General features: G+C 37.3%; 4 protein-coding genes and 1 long non-coding RNA gene across 7 annotated transcripts; 1 reads left to right on the forward strand and 4 right to left on the reverse strand.

The window, feature by feature from the left end:
• Window positions 1-238: 238 nt before the first annotated feature.
• Window positions 239-3,090, reverse strand: LOC103942509 (probable FBD-associated F-box protein At1g32375). Of its 3 annotated transcripts, none has more exons than XM_048575431.1 (4): window positions 2,870-3,090; window positions 1,463-2,591; window positions 1,220-1,366; window positions 239-769 (listed from the first exon to the last, which is right to left on the reverse strand). In XM_048575431.1, the coding sequence occupies exons 2-4, from the start codon at window positions 2,582-2,584 to the stop codon at window positions 440-442; spliced, it is 1,599 nt and encodes a 532-aa protein (XP_048431388.1). In that variant the 5' UTR covers window positions 2,585-2,591; window positions 2,870-3,090; the 3' UTR covers window positions 239-439. The 3 variants fall into 3 exon arrangements, with proteins under 3 accessions (XP_048431388.1, XP_048431389.1, XP_048431387.1); XM_048575432.1 differs by having other exon boundaries at window positions 1,463-2,599; XM_048575430.1 differs by having other exon boundaries at window positions 1,463-2,630.
• Window positions 3,091-4,575: 1,485 nt separating this feature from the next.
• On the reverse strand, window positions 4,576-7,689 carry LOC125473104 (endochitinase-like). Its single transcript, XM_048575433.1, has 4 exons — window positions 6,104-7,689; window positions 5,891-5,986; window positions 5,416-5,566; window positions 4,576-5,085 (listed from the first exon to the last, which is right to left on the reverse strand). Exons 1-4 carry the CDS (start codon window positions 6,210-6,212, stop codon window positions 4,716-4,718), a joined length of 726 nt encoding a protein of 241 aa, XP_048431390.1. The 5' UTR covers window positions 6,213-7,689; the 3' UTR covers window positions 4,576-4,715.
• Window positions 6,478-8,537, forward strand: LOC125473105. The gene is made up of 2 exons (XR_007255016.1): window positions 6,478-6,614; window positions 8,077-8,537. It is a non-coding gene; the product is annotated as an uncharacterized LOC125473105 (long non-coding RNA).
• A 340-nt stretch (window positions 8,538-8,877) lies between these two features.
• On the reverse strand, window positions 8,878-11,789 carry LOC103936530 (putative F-box protein At3g58860). Its single transcript, XM_009346380.3, has 4 exons — window positions 11,558-11,789; window positions 10,151-11,302; window positions 9,909-10,055; window positions 8,878-9,418 (listed from the first exon to the last, which is right to left on the reverse strand). Exons 2-4 carry the CDS (start codon window positions 11,231-11,233, stop codon window positions 9,098-9,100), a joined length of 1,551 nt encoding a protein of 516 aa, XP_009344655.2. The 5' UTR covers window positions 11,234-11,302; window positions 11,558-11,789; the 3' UTR covers window positions 8,878-9,097.
• Window positions 11,790-18,768: 6,979 nt separating this feature from the next.
• On the reverse strand, window positions 18,769-20,636 carry LOC103936531 (endochitinase). The gene is made up of 3 exons (XM_009346382.3): window positions 20,148-20,636; window positions 19,672-19,822; window positions 18,769-19,263 (listed from the first exon to the last, which is right to left on the reverse strand). The coding sequence occupies exons 1-3, from the start codon at window positions 20,575-20,577 to the stop codon at window positions 18,894-18,896; spliced, it is 951 nt and encodes a 316-aa protein (XP_009344657.2). The 5' UTR covers window positions 20,578-20,636; the 3' UTR covers window positions 18,769-18,893.
• Window positions 20,637-23,437: the final 2,801 nt, after the last annotated feature.

The raw sequence follows: 23,437 nt of genomic DNA on the forward strand, positions 1-23,437 counted from the left end.
TTTAAGAATTCCTCTGGTATCTTATGAAGTTTAGACTTTATCCCTAATTTCATATTTTCTCTGATTATTCCGATATTTTCTTGAAAATATCAACCGTATTGAAAAAATTTCATGCACTATTGCAGACTACAATTATCATATTTTCCGAACCAACCCGCCTTATATAAAATTTGCAATAAACATTTTTATTAAGGAAGAATGGGCAAGTAAATACGACATGTAGGTAAATCTAGCACTCTTCACAAAATGTCATGATCATAAAATAAATATGGGTAAAAAGACATCAACAAACCAAGATCATGCCCAGCTCATAACCTTAATAGATTACATGATCAATACTTGCAAACTGCTAATTACAAACTTGCAAACTGCGAATAATACTATGTTGCAGACTAAAAAGAGCTTCAAGTATGCTGCAAAAACAGGTAAATGAGGGGGCTTATATGATAACCAAATCCGCTCCTGGTGGTAGTTGTGTTCCAATTAGCTGCAAAGCATGCTCCCTTGTTGCTTCTAATTTCTCCTCCGGTGTAGCAAACTTTTTCAGTATATTGGGCCATCTACCTAATTCGACCTTTTCAAGTTCTATGGTAAACTTTTCAAGTACTACAGCATTTTCCAACAGGTACATGGCAAACTCCGTATCGATAGTTGACCCGCCCATCCCAACGAACCCAGAAAATCTCACCTCCTTAAGGCATTGATGAGGACATCTTTTAATCTCCTGCATGTTTCTCGTATAACCGTTGCAAACAGATCCCCATTGTATCTGCAAGAGGGGCATACCACAATCATATTAATCTTCTCATGACAAGTTACTTCAACAAGCAAAAGTTTGAGAAAAATGGCTTGTAGTGTAGTTGGTTAAGAGCATCCACCCTCATACCCAAGGTCTCAAGTTTGGTTTCTCCTCCCCACTATCGCTTGTATCAAAAGTTCAAAACAAGCAGAAGTTTAATTCAGTAAAGAAAAAACTTGAACACTTTCACTTATTACAATCTCGAATCATGAAATGGCCCTTCCCTTTCTAAAACTCTACTTGCAAACTATACTGATGAAACGAACTTTCCCTTTCTGTGAACAACGGAATTATCAGTAATACAAGGTTGATGACAACATTAATCCATTTGAAACGTAGAGGATCAAAATATGACTTGTAAAAATGTGATAGACGCTTTGCGATGATAAAAACCACTCTAATAGATATATTGATTTTTACCTTCATTGTTAATCTCTGCAAGAAAGGAGATTGCTCTAACAAGGAAGTCAAATCCAGGAGACTTTGCCCATTATTTTGGGCATGTATAGTCAACGACAAGTCTTTGAGACTAGTTAAGTCTGGAAATTGTGGGAGCATAACATTTGTCTGAAAAACAGGAACACAAAAAACTTGAAAATGATCAGCCAACAAGTACAAGAAGCTAGGAAAATTTTAAAGTACATAACAGGTTGAGAGTCTAACCCGTCTTGTCATATTCATCGACAGGTTGAGAGTCTGTAGATATGAAAATCGAGCTGAGATCGACAGAAGATCTCTGGTAATCGACAGAAGATCTTTGGTAATATTAGCAGGTTCGTCTTCTGAAAGAGATACGTTGACAAGCTTGGGTGCATGTTTCAAAACAATTCCTCTTCTATACATATTTGGACCGTCATATATAAATGACACAAGATTAGGGGCAGAAATCTCAACTCTGACTAAGCTACGGCAACAACTTACTCGTAGGAACTTCAACCGGAGTGATGAACCAACTGCCTTCACAAGACAAAGATTGCTTGAGTCATAAATACTGAGGTGTTCAAGAAGTTGACAGTCGGATAGAACCAGCCCAACAACTTTATCGCTTATACTTATGTACTTCAAAGAGAGGTGTCTAAGGGACTTAATGCGTGAAACACCGAAAGGGTTTTTGAATGGCTTCTCCCAAAACTTGGCGTCTTTTTCTTTCGATTTCTCTATCTCAAGCCTTTGAACTTTCTTTTGAATTGCAAATTCTATAACATTATCAACATGATCCGAGTTATAACAAGACCCACAAATTCTGATTCCATCTACGGTTGGACCCTGATGCGATTGCAGGACGTTAGTCACCACCATACACGGTGGTGGTGATGGTGGGCCAATTTGTCTTGGAATCGCATCGGGGTGCCTAGATCTTGAACCGGAACCCTCTGAGGAAGAACCAACTCTGAATTCGCCAAAGTTTAAAGGTGTTAAACCCTGGCGCAATAGCCGGAGTCGTTGTCTTCTGCTGGTCACTTCTTTTAGACTTCTTCTCTTTGACGGATTAACTGTTGTGGTCCTTGTGGAGGTACGTGGATGTTCACCAACATGATGAGCAAAGTTGAGACGTGTAACATGTGTCCACAAATATCTCCACCTCTTAGAGAGGACACTAGTCCTTGCTACTTCCTTAATCCTCAACGGGGAAATGATGTCAACCAGAATCGCGTCCGGCAGTTGACTAATCCGATCCTCCAACGGATTACTTGTTTCTCCCTTATCACCCAAATTCATCGGAGTTTTATCTTTTTTTTTATCATATGTTGATTCAGTTGGAATTTCCATCGAACCTTCTTCCATTTGCTAACTATTGAACTTAATACAGGAACAATTTAGCCAGATAATTCTGAGGCAAATTAGCATAATTCACAAAGAACCAGTCAGTAAGTATGTCAGAGCCTAGAGTCTCATGCTAGCTGGTCAGTTTAGCAGCTAAATTACTTAATAATCGATTTCAAAAACGATGAATGTAACTAAATTACTTAATATTCGTCGATTTCAAAGGCCAAAAAAATGAATTCAAGGATGATATGAAATAAGCTACATAATGTTAAATCGGAGAGAGCGAGGAAGAAAGGAACTTACTTGTTCTTAGGATTTCTTAACTGATTTTCCGGGAGATCGGAAAGAGGAGGAGGAGGAGGAGGAGGAGGTGGTAGTGGCGGGGGTGAGTGATGGGAGTGTCGCAGGTGATGATTGACCGACGTGGATAGCCGGAAATGTGGGTGGGTGTTGGGGCTGGAAAATGGATACTCGAGCTTACGAGAGAAGTTAACAGGTAGGGAAAAAAAAAAAAAAAAAAGACTTGGAGGAAACATAACGCCAGATACCATCCTCTTCATAATTTTCTTTGTATCTTCAACGTCACTTTTTAAATATGTCATTTGATATTATGGTCTAATAGTATTCATCTTTATTTATAAATGAAAAATCTTAGATTTGATACTTGCTAAAAAAAAATTTGAACCACTTTATTGCTAGCCTATTATGAGGCTAAGCTTCATTTTCCCTTAGTGATGATAATATCGTTTGTTCAAAAAAAAAAAGTCGCCCTTTAAATGTCATTTCTACAGAATAAATTACTTTAATTTTATTTTGTTATAGTTGATATACACTAATCATTATAGATAATTTGAACCAAGACACAGTAATCTAACAAAATATGTCGTTTGACCAAAACCAAAAAAAAAGATATGTGTCGATGCAAATTTCTGATGTCTTCAGTCTTGATGAAAATACACCTACAAAACAATCAACACTTTTGATCAAAGATCAAAAGCCTCATGTGCCCACAATGAGGGATTTTGGGTTGGGGGGGGAGGGGAAGGGGGCGCGGGGGAGCGGTTGGGTTAGATTTTGGCCAATGGATCTCACCTAAGTTAGTCTCCGTAAAAAGTGAGTGTTTAGGGTTTTCAGCATATAAAAAAGCTTACCCATTTTTGGTGGAGAAATCGGTTATTTATAGAGGAGATGGTTGGCCATTAGGGTCGGATTTGATGAGAATATCCCTAGATATTGTGTAAACAATATATTAGAATTAAAGGTAATTATCCCTAATTAAATATAATTGGGATTACTTACTTGATAGAGTTATGATATGATTTAGGGATAATCCTATCATTAAATACCCTTGACATTTTTCATGTGCAGTGGAGCTTTGAGCAGTCGTGGTCTGTTGCGTGCATGTCCTAGGATGCTAAACTGCACGTGGGATGCCATGCTCATTTAATAAAGGGTCTTGTATTTTTTCACTGAAAGTCCACGTGTCGCCTCTAGGAATTTTGGGATCCACAATTTGTTAAAAAGTTCACATCAACAAAACATTAAACTAAGACAACACTAATGATATCTTCATTTCTCAGTCAAAGTATATGAACGATTTGTTGAAAAAAGGTTGGAAAGGAATCTTGTAAACCATGTCTTACTCCTTGAAAATCTCACATTCACAATTACTTAAGGATGAAGGTACTCCATTGACTGATCCCACAATGTTTAGGTGCTTAGCTAGAGCTTTACAATGTCTTACTTTTACAAGGCCAGACATTGCTTTTTTCCATCAATTATGCCTGTCAATTTATGTCCTCTCCCACTAATGCTCATTTCTATTTAGTCAAAAGAATTTTAAGGTAATTGCAAAGTACCATCAACTGTAACTTTATAAACAAGGCGTATATGATTCCGCCTGTAATTTATGAACAAAGTGAGTTTCTTAGTAGTAGTATAATATCAAGTGATTTACCATTACAACAACAGCAACAACGAAGTTCTTTTGTTTGATTCTCTCATTCTCATATAGCAATTAAAACTAATAACTTAGTGTAAACGAGAAATTTCTTTATTACAAAGGATTATTGCATTTTGTTTGGTACATAGGACAGGATTACTGTCTTTATGACAATATCTCCAAGACTGAACCTCACCGTATATTGTTTTAGGCAAAAGGACTTTGATTGTAACAATCCAAGTTGTCCCCCGGACTCACTCCCAATATCCCACAGTACCTTTTGTAGAACCCGATCCGACTAGCAACCATAGAATTCTGGCCATTGCCACATTCAAGCCCTCCGTTGATGATGTTGGTGATCACTCCATACCCGGGAACTCGACCCGCTGATTTGTCTGCAACAGATGGACTCCACCTACCAGTGATGACATCATGGCTTGATGGCATGTCTCCCCGTGGAGTCATCCAAAACCATATAGCTGTCTTGAATGATACAACCGGGTCTGTGGCCACTAGATCCGGGTTGTTTAACAGGTCCTTTCCGATTGCCTTGCCTGCTTGACCATAGTTGTAATTGCTGGAAAAGTCAAACAAGTCAGTCTCCCCTCACGTTTTCTTTCCGCACTTTTTTTTAATATCGTCTTTTTTTTTTTCATTTGATTATTCAAGTCTAAAAGTTGAAAACAGAAAGAAAAAAAAAAAAATATATATATATATATATATATAATAAAAGTGGCCTGCAAAATCAATTTACTGCGCTAATTAAAACACAAACTCGTTCACTCATATTAAATTACATGTATATTAGAAACTGCACGTAATAGTTTTACGGGTATACCTAAATGTTTTTCTTGACGGACTACCAAGTAGGTGAATACTTCGATGTTGAAGGATAAGAGAGACTTACAATGTGAGTAGGATGGGTCCTCTGCCATAGTATTGCTTGCCAGCGGCACATGGATATTGGCTGGATGGTGTACAATACACATCTTGGCTTCTATCATTGACAAAACAATATCCCCACGCATAAGGACCATCTGGTGCACTTGCCCATCCTCCTACATTAAATTGATGATTAAGCACAAAAATAACGATCATGTATAGTAAAGCTCTATAGTAAAACTAAAGAATTCATATGTTATAACCATCAAAATGATGCGTCCAATTTTTTTACAAGCGCGATATCATACGAATTCTTTTAAATTATATAAAAAAGATGTTCGAACTAGAATGCAGATACAAAAACACGTTGACTTAACCAACTTGGTTATTTAGTAATGCTGTTACTAGAGAGAAGATGCTAAACTAGTTTTTATGATCTCATGACAGTTTAAACACAAAAATCTAAACAAAAAAACATGACCGTTAAGTTTAGTACCAACCAATTGTCTCATGAGAGGTTTGAGCCAAGAAAGCAACAAGCTCTTTTATGCGAGTAGCAATATCTCCAGTTGTGCCAAACCCATTAAAAGACCGAGCTGCAGCAATGAAAGCATCATACTTGTAAAACCCATAACTAATGCATCTCACATCGTTTCGATACTTAAGCATTTGGTCGAAAACAGACTAGCTAACGAGGCTGCTGATGTCATTACCGCCACTTGGGATTGGGCACACGGCACCACCAGCTTGCCTCCCACATTGCTCCGCTAGGATCCCAATCAGCAAACTTAGGGACAACAGGATAAGGGTTTGCAACTTCATTTTTTTCGCTTTTCCGTGACAGCGTTTGATGGTTTTTCTGATCTACGAACTGGGTTTTGGGGTGTGTGAGTATATATCGTGTTTTGTGAAGCGGTTTTGTTTTGACTTATTGCTCAATTTGGGTTGTTGGGTACAAGTTTCTGCTTGAAGATCGAGTGCCCCATTTTACGCGCTTTTCTAGCTGGTTTCGTTTTTTGTGGAAATTGCAGAAAAAATGTTTATATTTAGTGACGTTGAATTTTGGGAGGATATGCAAAAGGAGACCTAAATATGTATGGTTACTGATTGACTAGTTCATCTCATATATACCCAGTTCCCCCGAAAACACGTCAATATATAAAAGATCACAGAATTTAGGAAAAGGGAAGTAATTGTGCCGACCTAATTGAAGCTCAGGTTCACGTACGTCTTCTTCCCGAATCCGTCTTTCCTGAATTACAATTTATTCGGATTTTAGGGCCTTTAGCTTTTCTTTCTCTGAATTGCGTGGATTTTTATATTGGATTGTTTTTTTTTTTTTTTTTTAATTTCTCAATTGGATTTCTGGAATTGTTTGTTTGATTTCTCAATTGGGTTTTTATATTGGATTGTTTGTTTGATTTCTCAATTGGATTCATCATAAGTTAAAAAATGTTCTGAATACCAAAAAATATGCAGATTAGGAACTATTTGCACACTGATGATGCCTTTGACATTCCTTTAGCCCTTTTGTTTCACCCACAAATTAACTTCTTTCAATTCTTGTGGTTTTAACCAATGTCTAAAATTATTTCAGGCTTTATTTTTCCCCCTCTTTAGTCCTGAAGATTTTCGTCTGGGTTGTGTTTCAACAACCTGTTTATGACATAGCTCTTAGCTCCAACTTGTTTGTTCGTGGGTTGTGTTACTTGTGTATGTGATTTTTTTTTTTTTTTTTTTTTTTGGTAAGAGCTATGTTCAGACATCTTTGTTGTTCGTGGGCTGTGATTACTTCAGATATCTACATTTGCTTCTTAGGTTCAGTACATGTTAGACAGAGTTCTGGCCTTCATTAGAATAGATGATCTTTGTATATGTGATGCCAATTGTTAATGGTATGTCCTAAACTGAGTGTTATCCACATCAATAAGATTTGATATTTGCATTATCCCAAATTCTTAATGGTGAACTCGGCCAGAGTTAATTGTTCGCATTCGATCTTCTGAGATGTTGAATTAAGTAGTTGGGAACTTACATGATGTGCCTTGGACACAAGCACAAATGATATAGAATCAATTAGCAGTTGGTCATTTGGGTGATCATGAAGAGTTGCCACAAAGTTTATTTTTCTTAGTATTGTTTGAATTTGCTCTAATTTTTCACATGTAAAATATATATTCTGATTCTGATTATTGAGGGATTTGTTTGTCCTCCACATCTTAATTTGATGTTCTATCACCGTAGCACGATATTGTCCGCTTTGGGTCCCGACCATGCCCTCACAGTTTTGTTTCTAGGAACTCAGACGAGAACTTCCCAATAGGTCACACATCTTAATTTGATGCTCCATCACCGTAGCACGATATTGTCTGCTTTGGGTCCCGACTACGCCCTCACAGTTTTGTTTCTAGGAACTCAGACGATAACTTCCCAATGGGTCACCCATCCTGAGAGTGCTCTCGTGCGCTACTCGTTTAACTTCGAAGTTCCCATGGAACCCGAAACCAGTGAGCTCCCAAAATGCCTCGTGCTAGGTAGGGATGAGAATATACATATAAGGATCACTTCCCTGGACAATGTGGGATGTCACATAAGTACTATTTTTGTTGTCTTCTCATATTTTGGTTTGTGTCATTTTGGTGCACAATATCTGATATATGTAAATTTTATGTATGATTTTGTGCAGGTACGGTTGGAGTTGCAAGTTTATGGGTTGTGAGATTCCTTTAAGTGCAGGGAAGGGAAAAAAGGTGAGATGTCCGCGTAACATTCTACCATCGCAAATTTTAACTTCATCCGTTCATTTTGGGAAAGCTCTTGCGAATCAGGTTCTTTAGGATTGACAGGATTACAGAACCTTGAAAATACTTGAATTGTTCCATCCAGTGTTTAGAGCACACCCCAAAGCTTGTGGACTGTCTTCTTGGAGATTATGGTAGAGAAATAAATCCAGATAAGACAATCCATGGGGTATGAATGTATATCACCTTTCGTTGCACTTTCTTAATATTCATGACTTGATGTTGGGCGATGAATGTGTGTGTTAGGAAGGAAGAACCGGGGTGCGTTTGTTCTTGTCTCTCTTTAATGTCATTTCACTTCATCTTGACCACAATGAGAAATACAAATTTACAACCATTTCCTTCACTTTTTAATTATGTTTCTTTTTTTTTTCTATTTGTTTGTTGAGTGAGTGGTGCAATAGATGGAGAGAAGTAAAAAAGTAAAAAAAAAAAAAAATTGAAATTAATTTTTTTAGCCAAAAAAATATTTTAATCCAGGACTAGTTCAGCACTGCACCAAATACTTCATTATTTTTATCCTGCTTAGTCCAAACCAAGTCAGTCCAACTTAGTCCCTGAAGTTAATCCAATCTGAGATAGTCCGGTGCAACAAATGCACCCTAAGTGATTTACCATTGCAACAACAACAACTAAATTTCCGTGTTCGATTCTCTCATCCTCATATCACAACTAAAACAACTAACTTATAGCGTAAACGAGAAATTTCTTTATTACATAGGATTATTGCATTTCATTTAGCACATAGGATGGGATTATTGTCTTATGACAACTCAAAACTAATCCATTGATACCCTTAAATCATTACATGGTCAGTAACTGCAAACTTGCAAACTGCGAATTATACAAATGTTGCAGACTAAAGAGAGCTCCAAGTATGCTGCAAAAACAGATAAATGAAAGGACTTATATGATAAACAACTCAGCTCCTGGTGGTAATTGTGTTCCAATTAGCTGCAAAGCATGCTCCTTTGTTGCTTCTAATTTCTCCTCCGTTGTAGCAAACTCTAGCAGTCTATAAGCTAATTTGACCTTTTCAAGTTCGATGATAAACTTTTCAAGTACCACAGCATTTTCCACCAGATACATGGCAAACTCCGTATCGATAATTGACCCACCCATCCCAATGAACCCAGAAAATCTCACCTCCTTAAGGCATTGATGAGGACATCTTTTAATCTCCTGCATGGTTCTGGTAACGCCCTCGCAAACAAGTCCCCATTGTATCTGCAAGAGGGGCATACCACAATCATATTAATCTTCTCATGACAAGTTACTTCAACACACAGAAGTTTGAGAAAATGACTTGTAGTTCAGTTGGTTAGGAGCGTCCACCCTCATACCCAAGGTCTCTGAGTTTGGTTTCGCCTCCCCCACTATCGCTTGTATCAAAAGTTCAAAACAAGTAGAAGTTTCATGCGTTAATGACAAAAAAATCACAAATGGTAAAAATACGCTTTCCTGTTGCTTTTAATTTCCAATCGGTTGTTCAATGAACACATATCTCAACTCTATGCAAAAAATTAAAAAAACAGATAAAAACTTCAAAAATTCCAAATGAACATTAAATTCATCATTTTAAATCCATGCTTTTGCGATTTCTAGGAGGAACGGAATTATCAATAATACAATGTTGATGACCACGTTAATATATTTGAAAAGTAGAGGATCAACATATGACTTCTAAAAACCACGTTAATTGATGTATGGAATTTACCTGGAATGTTAATCTCTGCAAGAAGGGAGATTGCTCTAACAAGCAAGTCATATCCAGGAGACTTTGCCCACCATTTTTGGCATGTACAGTCAACGACAAGTCTTTCAGACTAGTTAATTCGGGAAATTGTGGGAGCACAACATTTGTCTGAAAGACAGGAACACAAAGACTTGAAAATGATCAACCAACAAGTACAAGAAGCTAGGAAAATTTTAAAGTAAATAACAGGTTGAGAGTCTAACCCTTCTCAGATTCATCCACAGGTGGAGAGTCTGTAGGTATGAAAGTCGAGCTGATATCGACAGAAGATGTTTGGTAATGCTATCAGGTTCGTCTTCAGAGAGAGATACGTCAACGAGCTTGGGTGCATGTTTCAAAACAATTCCTCTTCTATACACATTTTGTCCGCGATATATAAATGACACAAGATTAGGGGCAGAAATATCAACTCTGACTATGCCACCGCAATAACTTATTTGTAGGAACTTCAACCGGAGTGATGAACCAACCGCTTTAACAGCATAAAGATCGCTTGAGCGACAAATACTGAGGTGTTCAAGAAGTTGACATTCGGATAGAACCAGCCCAACAACTTCATCAGTTATAGGTATGTACTTCAAAGAGAGGTGTCTGAGGGACTTAATGCGTGAAACACCAAAAGGGTTGTTGAAAGGCTTCTCCCAACACTTGGCGTCTTTTTCTATCGATTTGTCTATCTCAAGCCTTTGAACTTCCTTTTGAATTGCAAATTCGATAAAATCATCGACATTATCCGAGCTATAACAAGATGCACAAATTCTGACTCCATCTACAGTTGGACCCTGATGCGATCGCAGGACTTTAGTCACCACCGTACACGGTGGTGGTGATGGTGGGCGAATTAGTCTTGGAATCCCATCGGGGTGCCTAGATCTTGAACCGGAACCCGCTGAGGAAGAACCACCTCTGCATTCACCTAAGTTTAAAGGTGTTAAACCCTGGCGCAATTGCCGGATTCGTTGTCTTCTGTTTGTCGCTTCTTCTAGACGACGTCTCTCTGACCGATTAACTGTTGTGGTCCTTGTGGAGGTACGTGGATGTTCACCATCATGATGATCAAAGTTGAGACTTGTAACATGTGTCCACAAATATCTCCACCTCTTAGAGAGTATACTAGTCCTTGCTACTTCCTTAATCCTCAACGGGGAAATGATGTCAACCAGAATCGCGTCCGGCAGTTGACTAATCCGATCCTCCAACGGATTACTTTTTTCTCCCTTATCACACAAATTCATTGGAGCTTTATCTTGTTTTTTATCATATGTTGATGCAGTTGGAATTTCCATCGAACCTTCTTCGATTTGCTAACTATTGAACTTAATACTGGAACAATTTAGCCAGATAAGCTGCAGATTCTGAGGCAAATTAGCAAAATTTACAGAGAACCAGTCAGTAAGTATGCCAGAGCCTAGAGTCTCATGCTAGCTACTAGCTAGTCAGTTTAGCAGCTAAATTACTTAATAATCGATTTGAAACTTCCAAACACGATGAATGTAACTAAATTACTTAATATTCGTCGATTTCAAAGGCGATAAAATATAAATTCATGGAAGATATCAAATAAGCTAGATAATGTTAAATCAGAGAGAGCGAGGAAGAAGGGAACTTACTTGTTTTTAGGATTTCGAAACTGGTTTTCGGGGAGATCGGAGAAAGGAGGAGGAGGAGGAGGTGGTGGTGGTGGTGGTGGACGGGTGGGCACCGCGGTGAGGGTTGGGTGTGGCTCAGGTGATGATTGGCCAACGTGTCCCAGTTGGAAATGTGGGAGGGTGTTGGGGTTGGAAAATGGATACTCGAGCTTACTAGAGAAGTTAACACGTAGAAAAAAAGAGGCATGGAGGAAACATAAAGCTTGATACCTTCCTCTTTATACTTTTCTTCGCATCTTCATGTCACTATTTAAATATGCCACTTAGCCCTACGATCAATGGTATTCCTCTTTATTTATAAGTGAAATATTTTAATTTTGATTCTCTCTAAAAGCAAATTTAAATCACTTTATTGCCCGCTCATCGTGAGACTAAACTCCATTTTTCTTAGTAATGATAATATTGTTTGTTAAAAAAATAAAAAAAATCACATTTTCAATATCATCTCTGTTGTAGCTTATTTTATCTGACAAATGGAATAGGGCCGGTAGTAGAGGGAGAGAGTGAGATAGATTTGTTTGTAAAATTGTAGGGGAATGTGTGTGTTGTTATCCCTTCTACATTGTGCCTTTATTTATAGTAGTAAAAGGAGAGAAGATATTTCTTCTTCCCCAAGGAATACAAGATACAATAAAAAAGGATAACTAGAATCAAATCTAATCTAGGATTTATACAATCACAGTTAAACTAGGAATTTTTACAACACTCCTCCTTGAGTGACTAAATACTCAAGGTAGGTTTAATATCATGCAAAAGTTGAGGAAGTTGACTCATCAGCACTAATTCTAAGAAACAATGTTTATTCTCAATAAGGTAGGAACTTGCATAAGTAGTAAGTCTCACTAAAAAACCCTAAGGCTATGGAAGGAGGGACAAAATCCATAGTCTAAGGAAAAATGCGTGAGAGATGCAAAGTGAAAAAAAACGTCTAGATGACGTCATCAGGGATTTGACCAGCCCAAGGTGGGTGCCTCGTTAAAACCTAGTTAGGTAGCAAAAACCTAGTGGCAAAAATGCTCATAATCGTAGGGAAAAAGAGTATCGTAGGGAAAAAGAGTACATTAAGATCAAGCAAGTATCTACAGGATACTCTCCCTGAGTTTGACATAATTCCAAAGAGAAATAGCAAAGTTACAACTCAGAAAGTTTACGCATACTAATTCCATGAACAAGCTTCTAAAACATCGTCTTCGATAGTGATTTGGTCAAGAGGTCAACCATATTGTCTTGTGAACGGATTTGTGTGACTTCAATCTTCTGATGCTCTTGTTGTTGATGTGAAAAGAAAAACTTCGGCGCAATGTGCTTAGTGTTGTTTTCTTTGATGTAACTCTTCTTGAGTTGTTCAATGCAAATTGCATTGTCTTCAAAGATCGTCGTCGGGACATCAACGCCGGGATAAAGATCGCATGAGCTTGGAATATGGTCCACTACTGCTCTTAACCAAAAGCATTCCTGAGTTGCTTTATGTAAGGCGAGAATTTCAGCATGGTTAGACGAAATAACAACTAAGGTCTGTTTAGTTGACCTCCAAGAGATTGTGGTACCTCCAACGATAAAGACATAATCTGTTTGAGAACGCACCTTGTGCGGATCAAATAAGTATTCTGCGTCGGCATAACCAACAAGGTGAGAATCAACTCAAGGATCTATAAGGATAGAACAAGCCCAAATAATACTTCTTCAGGTGCGCGGCAATTCTCGCCAGCTCTTCAAGAGTTCCGATGAGGTTTATGTCATCGACATATACAATACTATTAAAAGCATATTCAATTTGATGCAATTGTATTTCAATAAGTTAATGCATGTACATATATTTGATGTAATTCATGGCAAATATCAAATTCACATAATTCAACAATTATGATTATGATGCAAACACAATTTATGTAGAATTTAAAATTTATAAAACGTAAAGTTGGGTTATGCATCATGGTGAATGTTCATGCTATCAGGGCTGCAAAAATATTGACATAAAAACTATTGTTTTGAAAGAACCTGATTGCGTGATGATATGGATGAATTGGTTTGATGCAAAAAATTTCTTCAACGTCAGATTTCTAAGCACAATAATAGGAGCATGCTGATAACGTGTTGTAGCCTATTTTATCTGACAAAAGGAATAGGACCGGAAGTAAAGGGAGAGAGTGAGAAAGTGAGAGAGATGTATTTGTAGAATTGTAGGGGAATATGTGTGTTGTTATCCCTCCTACATTGTACCTTTATTTATGGTAGTAAAAGGAGATAAGATATTCCTTCTTCCCTAAGGAATACAAGATACAATAAGAAAGGATAATTAGAATCAAATCGAATCTAGGATTTATATTGACACACCCCGACCAAAATCAGGGCATGCTGACCATCACGTGGAAGTGACATAACCATGTGCACAGTGCGGAAGCTAAAAAAAAATAATAATAAAAGTACAAGTAAATAAAAACCAGTTATACACAAAGTAAATAACATATATGTGTAAGTGTAAGTGTGAGAAACAAAGTTCAGAGCACGTAAGACCTAGTGCAGTCCGGGAGAAACAACCCTAAATAAACACACCCAAAGGTAGTCCTACACTTGTGATAATCTATCAGATAGGCCGGGAAAATCCTCTAGGGAGCCACCAATAGCGCTATCCAAACTAGAACCTGGAGGGGCACAAAACAGAAAGCGTGAGTGGGCAAAAACAAGCTTTTCGAAAACCATTTCATAAACAAAGTTCTAACCCCTCGCCGTAAAACCTGTATACTTCCCAGAAATATAATATATACATAAATATCAATCATGCTCAGAAATATGTCATGCCAAATGCCTCGAAATAAAATGCAAGTACTCAGGCAATGCCAAACAATGCCATATAATCTGTCAGCCGGAGTCACCTAACGTGACCTGTACAGCTGAATCTAGAGCTCAAATCTCCAACTCACTAACTATACATGCACACAAGTCGGAACCACCTAAATTGGTCTGTACGACAAGACTGGGTGTATAATAAGTACGCTCAAGTGCTACGATCACGTGAAGACTGGGCGAATAATCGCGGGTCACCTATGAGTCGAAACCACCTAAAGTGGTCTGTACGACAGGACTGTGCACCTAACTTGGATCCAAGATGAGCGTGTGGTGCGGGAGGTGGACATCACGTGAAGGACTGTGCCCAACTCTGGGCGGGAGCACTAACACGGGGGGGGGGGGGGGGGTGCAGGTTATGAGCTCTCTATGCATCTCAAATCACTACTGAACATAAACATAAATCATAACTTACCTAACACTTACCTGTGCGTCTGCAACACCAAACATATATATATATATATATATGCAACTAATAATGCATAATTAAACGGCAAACATAATGCATGGCATATAAACGTATAAACGTATCATTTCACTTTCTGGGAAAAACACAAGTATATAGGTATATACGAAAAACCAAAAGCCCACTCACTGGTATGTAGAAGGGTCGTAACCCCCTTGCCTCGAGTGACCGCGTTCGTCATCGGGATAGGTCTCACCTATATGCGAAACAACTATAAAAACGTAAATTTTAAAGCACATAACCAACAATACGAAATAACTTCTCATACAATGCTCAAATGGGGTGTATGAATACACCAACGTGATCTACTCAACCTCACGAACAACCCCATATTTTTAAAATAATTTTTCGACGCCGCACGGCCCCCACGTCCCGGCCAAGGCACGGCCACACGCGCCGCCCACGCGCAGGCACGTGCCTGGCACACTGACGGCGTCAGGTAACGCCGTCAGGAATATTCCATTAACTCTAACGGATTCCGTTAACGCCGTTAGGAATATTCTGTCCAAACTGACGGAATATTCCGTCGTCTTCTCCGGCCAACCTCCGAAAATCAGAAAAAATTCAAAACTTCGTATGTCACTCGTTTTTCAACCAAATTTCACAAAATTGGTACCAAAATGAAGCTTACAACAAGAGGAACAAATCCATACCACTTTCAAGCACTAAAACCCACGGAATCTCGCTGGAAAAACACCACCAACTCCAGCCAAATCTGCAACTCACGATCCCGAAGTCCAAAACCTTCAAACGAACCACCCCAAGCCTCCTAAAGACCTCACCAAGCTTCCTACAAGCTTGAAATTCCCAAAAACACAAGAATTAATGTGTGCATGAACAGTGACCAAATCGGGGGATCCCGAGTTCGACGTGAAAACGAAGGTATCCTTACCTGAAATGGGTATGGTTGAACTCCTAAGGACCTCACAAGCACAACTGTGTAACTTGTTTCCTCGATCTGTGAAGTTTTCAAGGGTTTTGGGTGGTGTTTGTACAAAAAGATAGGAAAGGGAGAGAGAGAGGGGCTCGGGACAGGGCAGAGAGAGAGGGAAATAAGTGTGGGTATGTGTGTGGTCCAAAACCATCCAAACAAAACCCAAAAACAACCACACAACGAAACAACCATACTAGGGGCAAAACCGTCATTTCACCCCTACGATACGAAAAGTCCGGGACGGACTGTCACAATTTACACAATCACACTTAAACTATGAATGTTTACAACAATCTCTAAATGATAAATTATTTTTATTTTATTTTATTATAGTTGATATACACTAATAGTTATCAGAAAGAATTTGAACCGAGACATAATGAGTTAAAAACAAAAAAAAAAAAAATAATAATTACAAAATTGATCTTTTTAGTACAAAATTGATTTAACATATAACTAAGGAAATTGTTATTGCCCAAAAATAGTTATTTTGCACTCTCCCACTTGTTTTTCCTTTATAAGCACTTTTCCTCTTGCTTATCTCCGTTATATTTTCACATGTTAGGAACCTTAGTTACAGTTTAAGACCATATTAATTCTCAGTTCTCAATGATGAATATTTAGGAATAATTCTGCAATTACTATATTTTTTATATTATATTTGTACTACCTCGCTAATAAAGGTAGGGCCCATCAACACGAGTGTGTCCTATCTCTATTAAATAAGAGTACAAATATGGTATAAAAATAGGATAAGAGTAACAGTTTTGATATTTAGATATTAAGATAGAATGTTATTATTCTCACCTATTCATTCAATTTTCCGACCCACTTTATATAAATTTTGTTATGAACATTTTCATTAAGGGCGGACATGTGCAAAAAATAAGACTTATAAGAAAATATTTAAAATTCTAAAATAAATATGAAAAAAAAAAACCTCTAACATTATATGATAAGTAGCATAAGAGCATCTTCATTAGTAGCATAAGAGCATCTTCAAATGATCTGTGTCGATGCAAATTTCGTTGTCTTCATTCTTGACGAAAATGCACTTGAAAAACAATCAACACCTTTGATCAAAGACTAAAAGTCTCACGTGACCACGATGAGTTTTTTTTTTTGGGGGGGGGGGGGGAGGGGATTTTGGCCAATAGATCCCTAATGCCTAAGTTAGTCTCCCTGAAAAGAGTGAGTGTTTAGAGTTTTCTGTATATAGAAAAGACCCATTTTTTGTGGAGAAATGGGGTACTGTCCATTAAGGTAGGATTTGGTCAGACTATTATATTATGTAAATAATATCTTGGAATTAAAGGTAATTATCCCGAATTAAATATAATTGAGATTACTTAGTTGATATAGTTTGTCTTCAATTGAGAGTATATTAATGATAGGATTTAGGGATAATCCTATCATTAAGTACCTTTGACATTTTCCAATGCTGAGTTGCGCATGGGATGCCTTGCTTATTTAACAACAGCTGTCTTGTCTTTTTTCGCTGAAAGTCCACGTGTCGCCTCCAGGAATTATGGGACTATTTTTGGCTCCACAATACGTCAAAAAGTTCACATCAACAATAACATTTAAATAAGGACTCGTTTGGATATGCTTTTAAAATGAATGAAAGCGCTTTTAGAGAAAATATTTTTGGATTTCAAAAGCACTTTAAGTGCTTTTTGCAAAAAGCACCAGTTATGTGCTTTTTCAGGATTTACTTGCATCTTTACTAATGATTCGTTCTAAAAATATTTTCACCAAAAACACTTTCAATCATTTCAAAAGCAAAACGAGCTCTAAGACAACACTAGTGATTTCTTCATTTCTCAATCAAAGTTTATGGACCATTTGTTGAAAAAAGGCTGGAAAGGAATCTTGTAAATCATGTCTTACTCCTTGTAAATCTCACACACAATTACTTAAGGATGAAGGTACTCCATTGACTAAGTCCACAATGTTTAGGAGCTTACTATGAGCTTTACAATGTCTTGCTTTTACAAGGTCAAACATTGCTTTTTCTGTCAATTATGCCTGTCAATTTATGTCCTCTCCCACTAGTGCTTATTTCTATTTAGTCAAAAAGAATTTAAGGTAAGAGTAGTTTTAATTAGACCCAAAAATTATCTTTTTACACCACAAAAACAACAACAAAACATTTTCTCACTAAGTGGGGCTGGCTATTAACAAAAATTATATTTCTACACCCATTGACAAAAATTATTCTTCATAATTCCCATTTTACCTTTATGCAAAATAATCTTTCTACACCTATTTTCAACCTAACGGTTGAAACCCATCCATCACCAGACATAGCGCCACCACCATGTGCCTCCCTCTCAATTTTATCTTCGCTACCTCTCCCCTAACAAAAGTTACGTCGGACCTAATCCCGACACCTACACATCCTATTACGTCTTTAACTTCTTCAACGACAAGTTGTTCATGACGTTTGCCAACGACGACGCTTAGTTCCACCTCATTACCGGCACGCTCCATCACCGCCAAGGTTTGGTCTAAAGTGGCAGTTCTAGCCCCCATCGTTGTGGCCAAAAACACCAGGCGAGATTTGATCCTATTTGACTACATCTGGCAGAGTATTGTCGAAAACAATGTTGTTCGGGTTTTAATCTTTTTTTTTTTTTCCCTTTCAGTTTTTGTAAGGGTAAAATTGAGAGTTTAGGTGCAACAATATTAAAGTTGGGTGTGAAAATAGGAGTTGGGTTCAAATAAAATTTTCCTTAAGGTAATTGCAAGATACCATCAACTGTAACTTTATAAACAAGGCGTACATGATTTTGCCTATAACTTTATAAATAAAGCAAGTTTCTTAGTGGTAGTATAATACTAAATGATTTACCATCGCAACAACAACAACAACTAAGTTCTCGTGTTCGATTCTCTCATCTTTATATCGCAATTAAAACTAATAACTTAAAGGGTAAACGAGAAATTTCTTTATTACGTAGGATTATTGAATTTTATTTAGTACATAGGGTGGGATTATTGTCTATTGAACAATATCTCCAAGACTAAACTTTAATTGAGCAATATTTTTTTTAGGCAAAAGGCCTTTGATTGTAACAATCCAAGTTGTCCCCCGGATTCACTCCCAATATCTGACAGTACCTTCTGTAGAACCCGATGCGACTAGCAACCCTAGCATCCTGACCCTTCCCGCATTCAACCCCTCCGTTGATGATGTTGGTGATCACTCCATACCCGGGAACCCGACCCGCTGATCTGTCTGCAGTAGATGGACTCCACCTACCAGTGATGACATCATGGCTTGATGGCTTGTTTCCCTGTGGAGTCATCCAGAACCATATAGCTGTCTTGAATGATACAACCGGATCTGTGGCCACTAGATCCGGGTTGTTTATCAGATCCTTTCCAATTGCCTTACCCGCTTGACCATAGTTGTAGTTGCTGGAAAAGTCAAACAAGTTGAAAAACATGTCAATCTCCCCTCAACTGTCAACATGGTGTTATATTTCATCTTTGTTATTTAGTAAACCTATATATTCTTGAAAGATAATGGCTTTTTACACTCATGTTTTTTTCTTTATGCACTTATTTGTTTGAATATTAACGCTTTATTATTTATTTATTTGATTTATTTAATTTAAATATTAAAAATAAAAAAAATATGTGAAAAATGTGGCGTGCAAAAATCAATTTAGTACACTAATTAAAACATAAACTTGTTCACCCCTATTCATATATTACATATATTAGAAACACTACTAAATAATTTTACGGTTACACCCGATTACTTTTCTTGACCAACTACCATGTTGGTGAATACTTTGATGTTGAAAGATAAGAGAGACTTACTGGGTAAGTTGGATGGGTCCTCTGCCATAGTATTTCTTGCCAGCAGCACATGGATATTGACTGGATGGTGTGCAATACACATCTTGGTTTCTTTCATTGACAAAGCAATATCCCCATGCATAAGGACCATCTGGTGCACTTGCCCATCCTCCTACATAATTAAATTGATGATTAAGAACAAAATAATGATCATGTATAGTAATGTTCTATACTAAAAATAAAGAATTCGTATGTTATAACCATCAAAATAATTTTCCAATTTTTTTATAAGCGATATATACTAAATTCCTTTAAATTACCCAAAAAGAGATTCGAACTTGAATGCAGATACAGAAATACACTGACCTAACTAACTTGGTTATTTAGTAACACTCTTACTACAGAGACGATCGTGACTAAACTAGTTTTTATGATCTCATGACAGTTTAAACACAGAAATCTAAACAAGAAAACATGACCATTAGTTTAGTACTCACCAGTAGTCTCATGAGAGGTTTGAGCCAAGAATGCAGCAAGCTCTTTTTTGCGAGTAGCAACATCACCAGTTGTGCCAAACCCATTAAAAGACCGAGCAGCAGCAATGAAAGCATCATACTTGTAAAACCCATTACTAGGGCACCTCCCATCGTTTCGATACTTAAGCATTTGATCAAAAACAGACGAGCTAACGAGGCTGCTAATATCACCACCGCCACTTGGGGTTGGGGTTGGAGTAGGGTTAGGGGTTGAGCCACATTGGCTCTGGCAACCGGCAGCGCAGTAGTCAGATGTGGTGCCGCACCACCCATGCTGGCTACAACACAGCCCATTTGGGCACACGACACCACCAGCTTGCCTCCCACATTGCTCTGCTGAGATCCCAATCAGCAAACTTAGGGACAACAGGATAAGGGTTTGCAACTTCATTTTTTTTCTTTTCCGTGAAAGTGTTTGATGGTTTTTCTGATCTATGAACTGGGTTTTGGGGTATGTGAGTATATATAGTGTTTTGTGAAGCGGTTTTGTTTGACTTTTTGCTCAATTTGGGTTGTGGGTACAAGTTTCTTCTTGAAGATCAAGTGCCCCATTTTACGCGCTTTTCTAGCTGGTTTTGTTTTTTGTGGAAATTGCAAAAAAAAATGTTTATATTTAGTGACGTTGAATTTTGGGAGGATATGCAAAAGGAGAGCTAAATATGTATAGTTACTGATTGACTAGTTCATCTCATATATATCTAGTTCCCCCGAAAACACGTCAATAGATAAAAGATCACAGAATTAAGGAAAAGGGGAGTAATTGTGCCGACCTAATTGAAGCTCAGGTTTACTTTGAATCTCACTTCGTCGATTCAAAATATTGAACAGGAACTCTAGGGAAAGACATCATGTACTAAAGTCTTTCAACTGTATTTTGAAAAAGAAAGTTTATGATTACCTTCTTAAAATAACAATAACAACTCAAAATATTTAGATTTGTGACGATTCAATCAAAAGGCTAGCTAGTCTATAGAAATTGAGATGAACGTAAATAATAAACTTCTATTTAATTAATCTGCTAGCAAACCCTTTAAGAAAAATAAATTTCTGAATATCATTGCGAAGGAAAATATGTAAATTGACTCAATGTATCCGGAATTTTGTTGAAAATATGTCACACTTCGGTCTTGCTAAATGAAAAGGAAAGATCAAAGCGAATATCAATTTTAGGTGGGACAATCTTAACTATTTGAAATAAACAAACTTACAAAATGATTAGTTTCGTCATAGTGTGAGTAAACGTTAGTATTGGTAATTTTCATCTTTATTGGTGATCATATATGCTTTGAGCTGAGTAAAAAGCTAGTCTTGGTCATGGGATAGCGTTATTGATCCAAAGTGAGGGTTAGAAAATTTTGGTTTTTACCAATTAGTTTCAATCAACTTTGGATTTAACCTTTTAGTGGATCGGTTAGAAAATTTTGGTCCTGTACCAATTTTTCTCACTTTGGATTAACCTTTTAGTGAATCTCACAAGACCATTTAGTTGAATACGAGATAGAATGCATTTTTTCGAATTCCACATTGATGGGAGGTCAGAGTAGGTTCTGGCCAAGTGGAAACAAGACGACCATCTGGAGCCTAAAAAAATTAGGGGCACCGAAAATATTGGATACTTTATATGAGTTTATAAGAAAGCTTAATAGATTCGCCCCAATGTCTTATTTCCCCACCCACATTATAATCCCACCATCATAAAAAGTTAAAAATTTAAAATGTTATTTCCACACCTACTATTATTCTTAAAGTAATCTCCAATGTGCTATTTCATCACCTACTATTATTCCTAAAAAATTGAAATGCTATTTCTCAACATTGAAGTCTCATCCGACAATAATCTACCAGTAAATGAGTGACCCTTTAATTGTTCTGTTGATGTGTGATTATGCACTCTAATAACTACCATCAATATTTAATCATCATCATTTGCTAGATTATTACCCTTTAATTGGAAAGGGCATCCACACTTTTTTGTTAAAGAATTCTTTTTATCCTCATCATTTATGTCTTTTTGCAAAGTCGGCTTACATTCTTTTTACAACCCAATGCAAATTTAGGGCTCCTGTTACCTTTTTGTGCACAACCTATTGTTATTACAATATCTTTTAAGGTTTTTAGCGGTCATTTTACAGATGAACAAACTTGTAATTAAAAAAAAGCAGTAACAATGGGTGGAGAGATAGGACACTGGATGGGAATAACAACACTCGTTTATAAATAGTAAACAATTTGATTCATCATCAAAGTATATCTTTGGTAGTGTTAGTATTGGTTGTATTTAGTATTTCTTTGGTAGTAAACAATTAATCCCGAATGTTATTATTGTACTTAAACTCATCATTAGAACCCACTAATGATGATTATGCTTAAACCTATGTATTGTGTAAATTAATGAGAACTCCTCTGCCCCGTGGACGTAGCCAAACTTAGAGTGAACCACGTACATCTTGTGTTTGTTTCCCTATCTCTATCTCTTTACATATTATCATCACTAGGTGACCAGAGAGCAACCGAGCGAAGATCACCAACTTGAACTTTACGTTGTTCCAAAGTCTCACTAATTTTGTGCATCAACATATTCTATTTAGGATTGTATTAGGTAAATTAAAGGTGCACCGATGCTTCTCCTAAAAGATCTACAAATGAATCAAAGTTTCGTTGTACAATTAAATTGGGAATCCTAGAACATATCTTGGAAAAGAAAAGAAAGTGTACTTTCCTATTCTATATAGAATAGGAATCTTAATTAGAAAATATGCATGTAAACCACATCCTATACTTATAAATAGGGTGCAGTAAGGCTAGGAAAAGTGTGAAAATAGTCAAAGACAGCAGCTGGAAAAAAGAGAGACGACTGCCTTAGTTTAGGGTGTGCAAAAGGACTGTAACTCTATTATTAATCAAAGAAACCATAGTTTCTCTACCCAAGGAAATCATAACTGGACATAGGCAAAAGTTTTGCTGAATCAATATAAATCTTGTGTCTTTCTAGTTCTCTCTATCTTTCAAAATTTAGTCTATTGCCGAATACATCAAGGAGTAAGATCAAGAGGGATTCGGATTATAACAATTGTTATCGAGAGCTTAGGTATCGTTTGGTATGCAGACGGGACGGGACGGAACGGAATGGGACGAGACGGGACGGGACGGGACAGGACAGGACGGAACGGAACGGAGCGGGAGCAAAGATGCCCTCGGATGGAAACAAGGAGGAAGAAGAAGGAGACGGAGAGGTTATAATTTTGTGTTCC

Source organism: the organism of the source record quoted next, unplaced genomic scaffold (genome assembly GCF_019419815.1).
Source record: "Pyrus x bretschneideri cultivar Hongxiangsu unplaced genomic scaffold, Pyrus_bretschneideri_v1 Contig8, whole genome shotgun sequence".
NCBI classification, from domain to species: domain Eukaryota; kingdom Viridiplantae; phylum Streptophyta; class Magnoliopsida; order Rosales; family Rosaceae; genus Pyrus; species Pyrus x bretschneideri.

Coding starts and splice junctions, on each gene's coding strand:
- LOC125473104 (XM_048575433.1), bottom strand. CDS start 6,212: ATGAAGTTGCAAACCCTTATCCTGTTGTCCCTAAGTTTGCTGATTGGG. Junction 5,987..6,103: donor GTGCCCAATCCCAAGTGGCG/GTAATGACATCA, acceptor TCATTGCTGCAG/CTCGGTCTTTTAATGGGTTT. Junction 5,567..5,890: donor AACCTCTCATGAGACAATTG/GTTGGTACTAAA, acceptor AATTTAATGTAG/GAGGATGGGCAAGTGCACCA.
- LOC103942509 (XM_048575431.1), bottom strand. CDS start 2,584: ATGGAAGAAGGTTCGATGGAAATTCCAACTGAATCAACATATGATAAA. Junction 1,367..1,462: donor CGATGAATATGACAAGACGG/GTTAGACTCTCA, acceptor CCTGTTTTTCAG/ACAAATGTTATGCTCCCACA. Junction 770..1,219: donor TGCAGAGATTAACAATGAAG/GTAAAAATCAAT, acceptor CCCCTCTTGCAG/ATACAATGGGGATCTGTTTG.
- LOC103936530 (XM_009346380.3), bottom strand. CDS start 11,233: ATGGAAATTCCAACTGCATCAACATATGATAAAAAACAAGATAAAGCT. Junction 10,056..10,150: donor TGTGGATGAATCTGAGAAGG/GTTAGACTCTCA, acceptor CCTGTCTTTCAG/ACAAATGTTGTGCTCCCACA. Junction 9,419..9,908: donor TGCAGAGATTAACATTCCAG/GTAAATTCCATA, acceptor CCCCTCTTGCAG/ATACAATGGGGACTTGTTTG.
- LOC103936531 (XM_009346382.3), bottom strand. CDS start 20,577: ATGAAGTTGCAAACCCTTATCCTGTTGTCCCTAAGTTTGCTGATTGGG. Junction 19,823..20,147: donor AACCTCTCATGAGACTACTG/GTGAGTACTAAA, acceptor TTAATTATGTAG/GAGGATGGGCAAGTGCACCA. Junction 19,264..19,671: donor GGACCCATCCAACTTACCCA/GTAAGTCTCTCT, acceptor TGACTTTTCCAG/CAACTACAACTATGGTCAAG.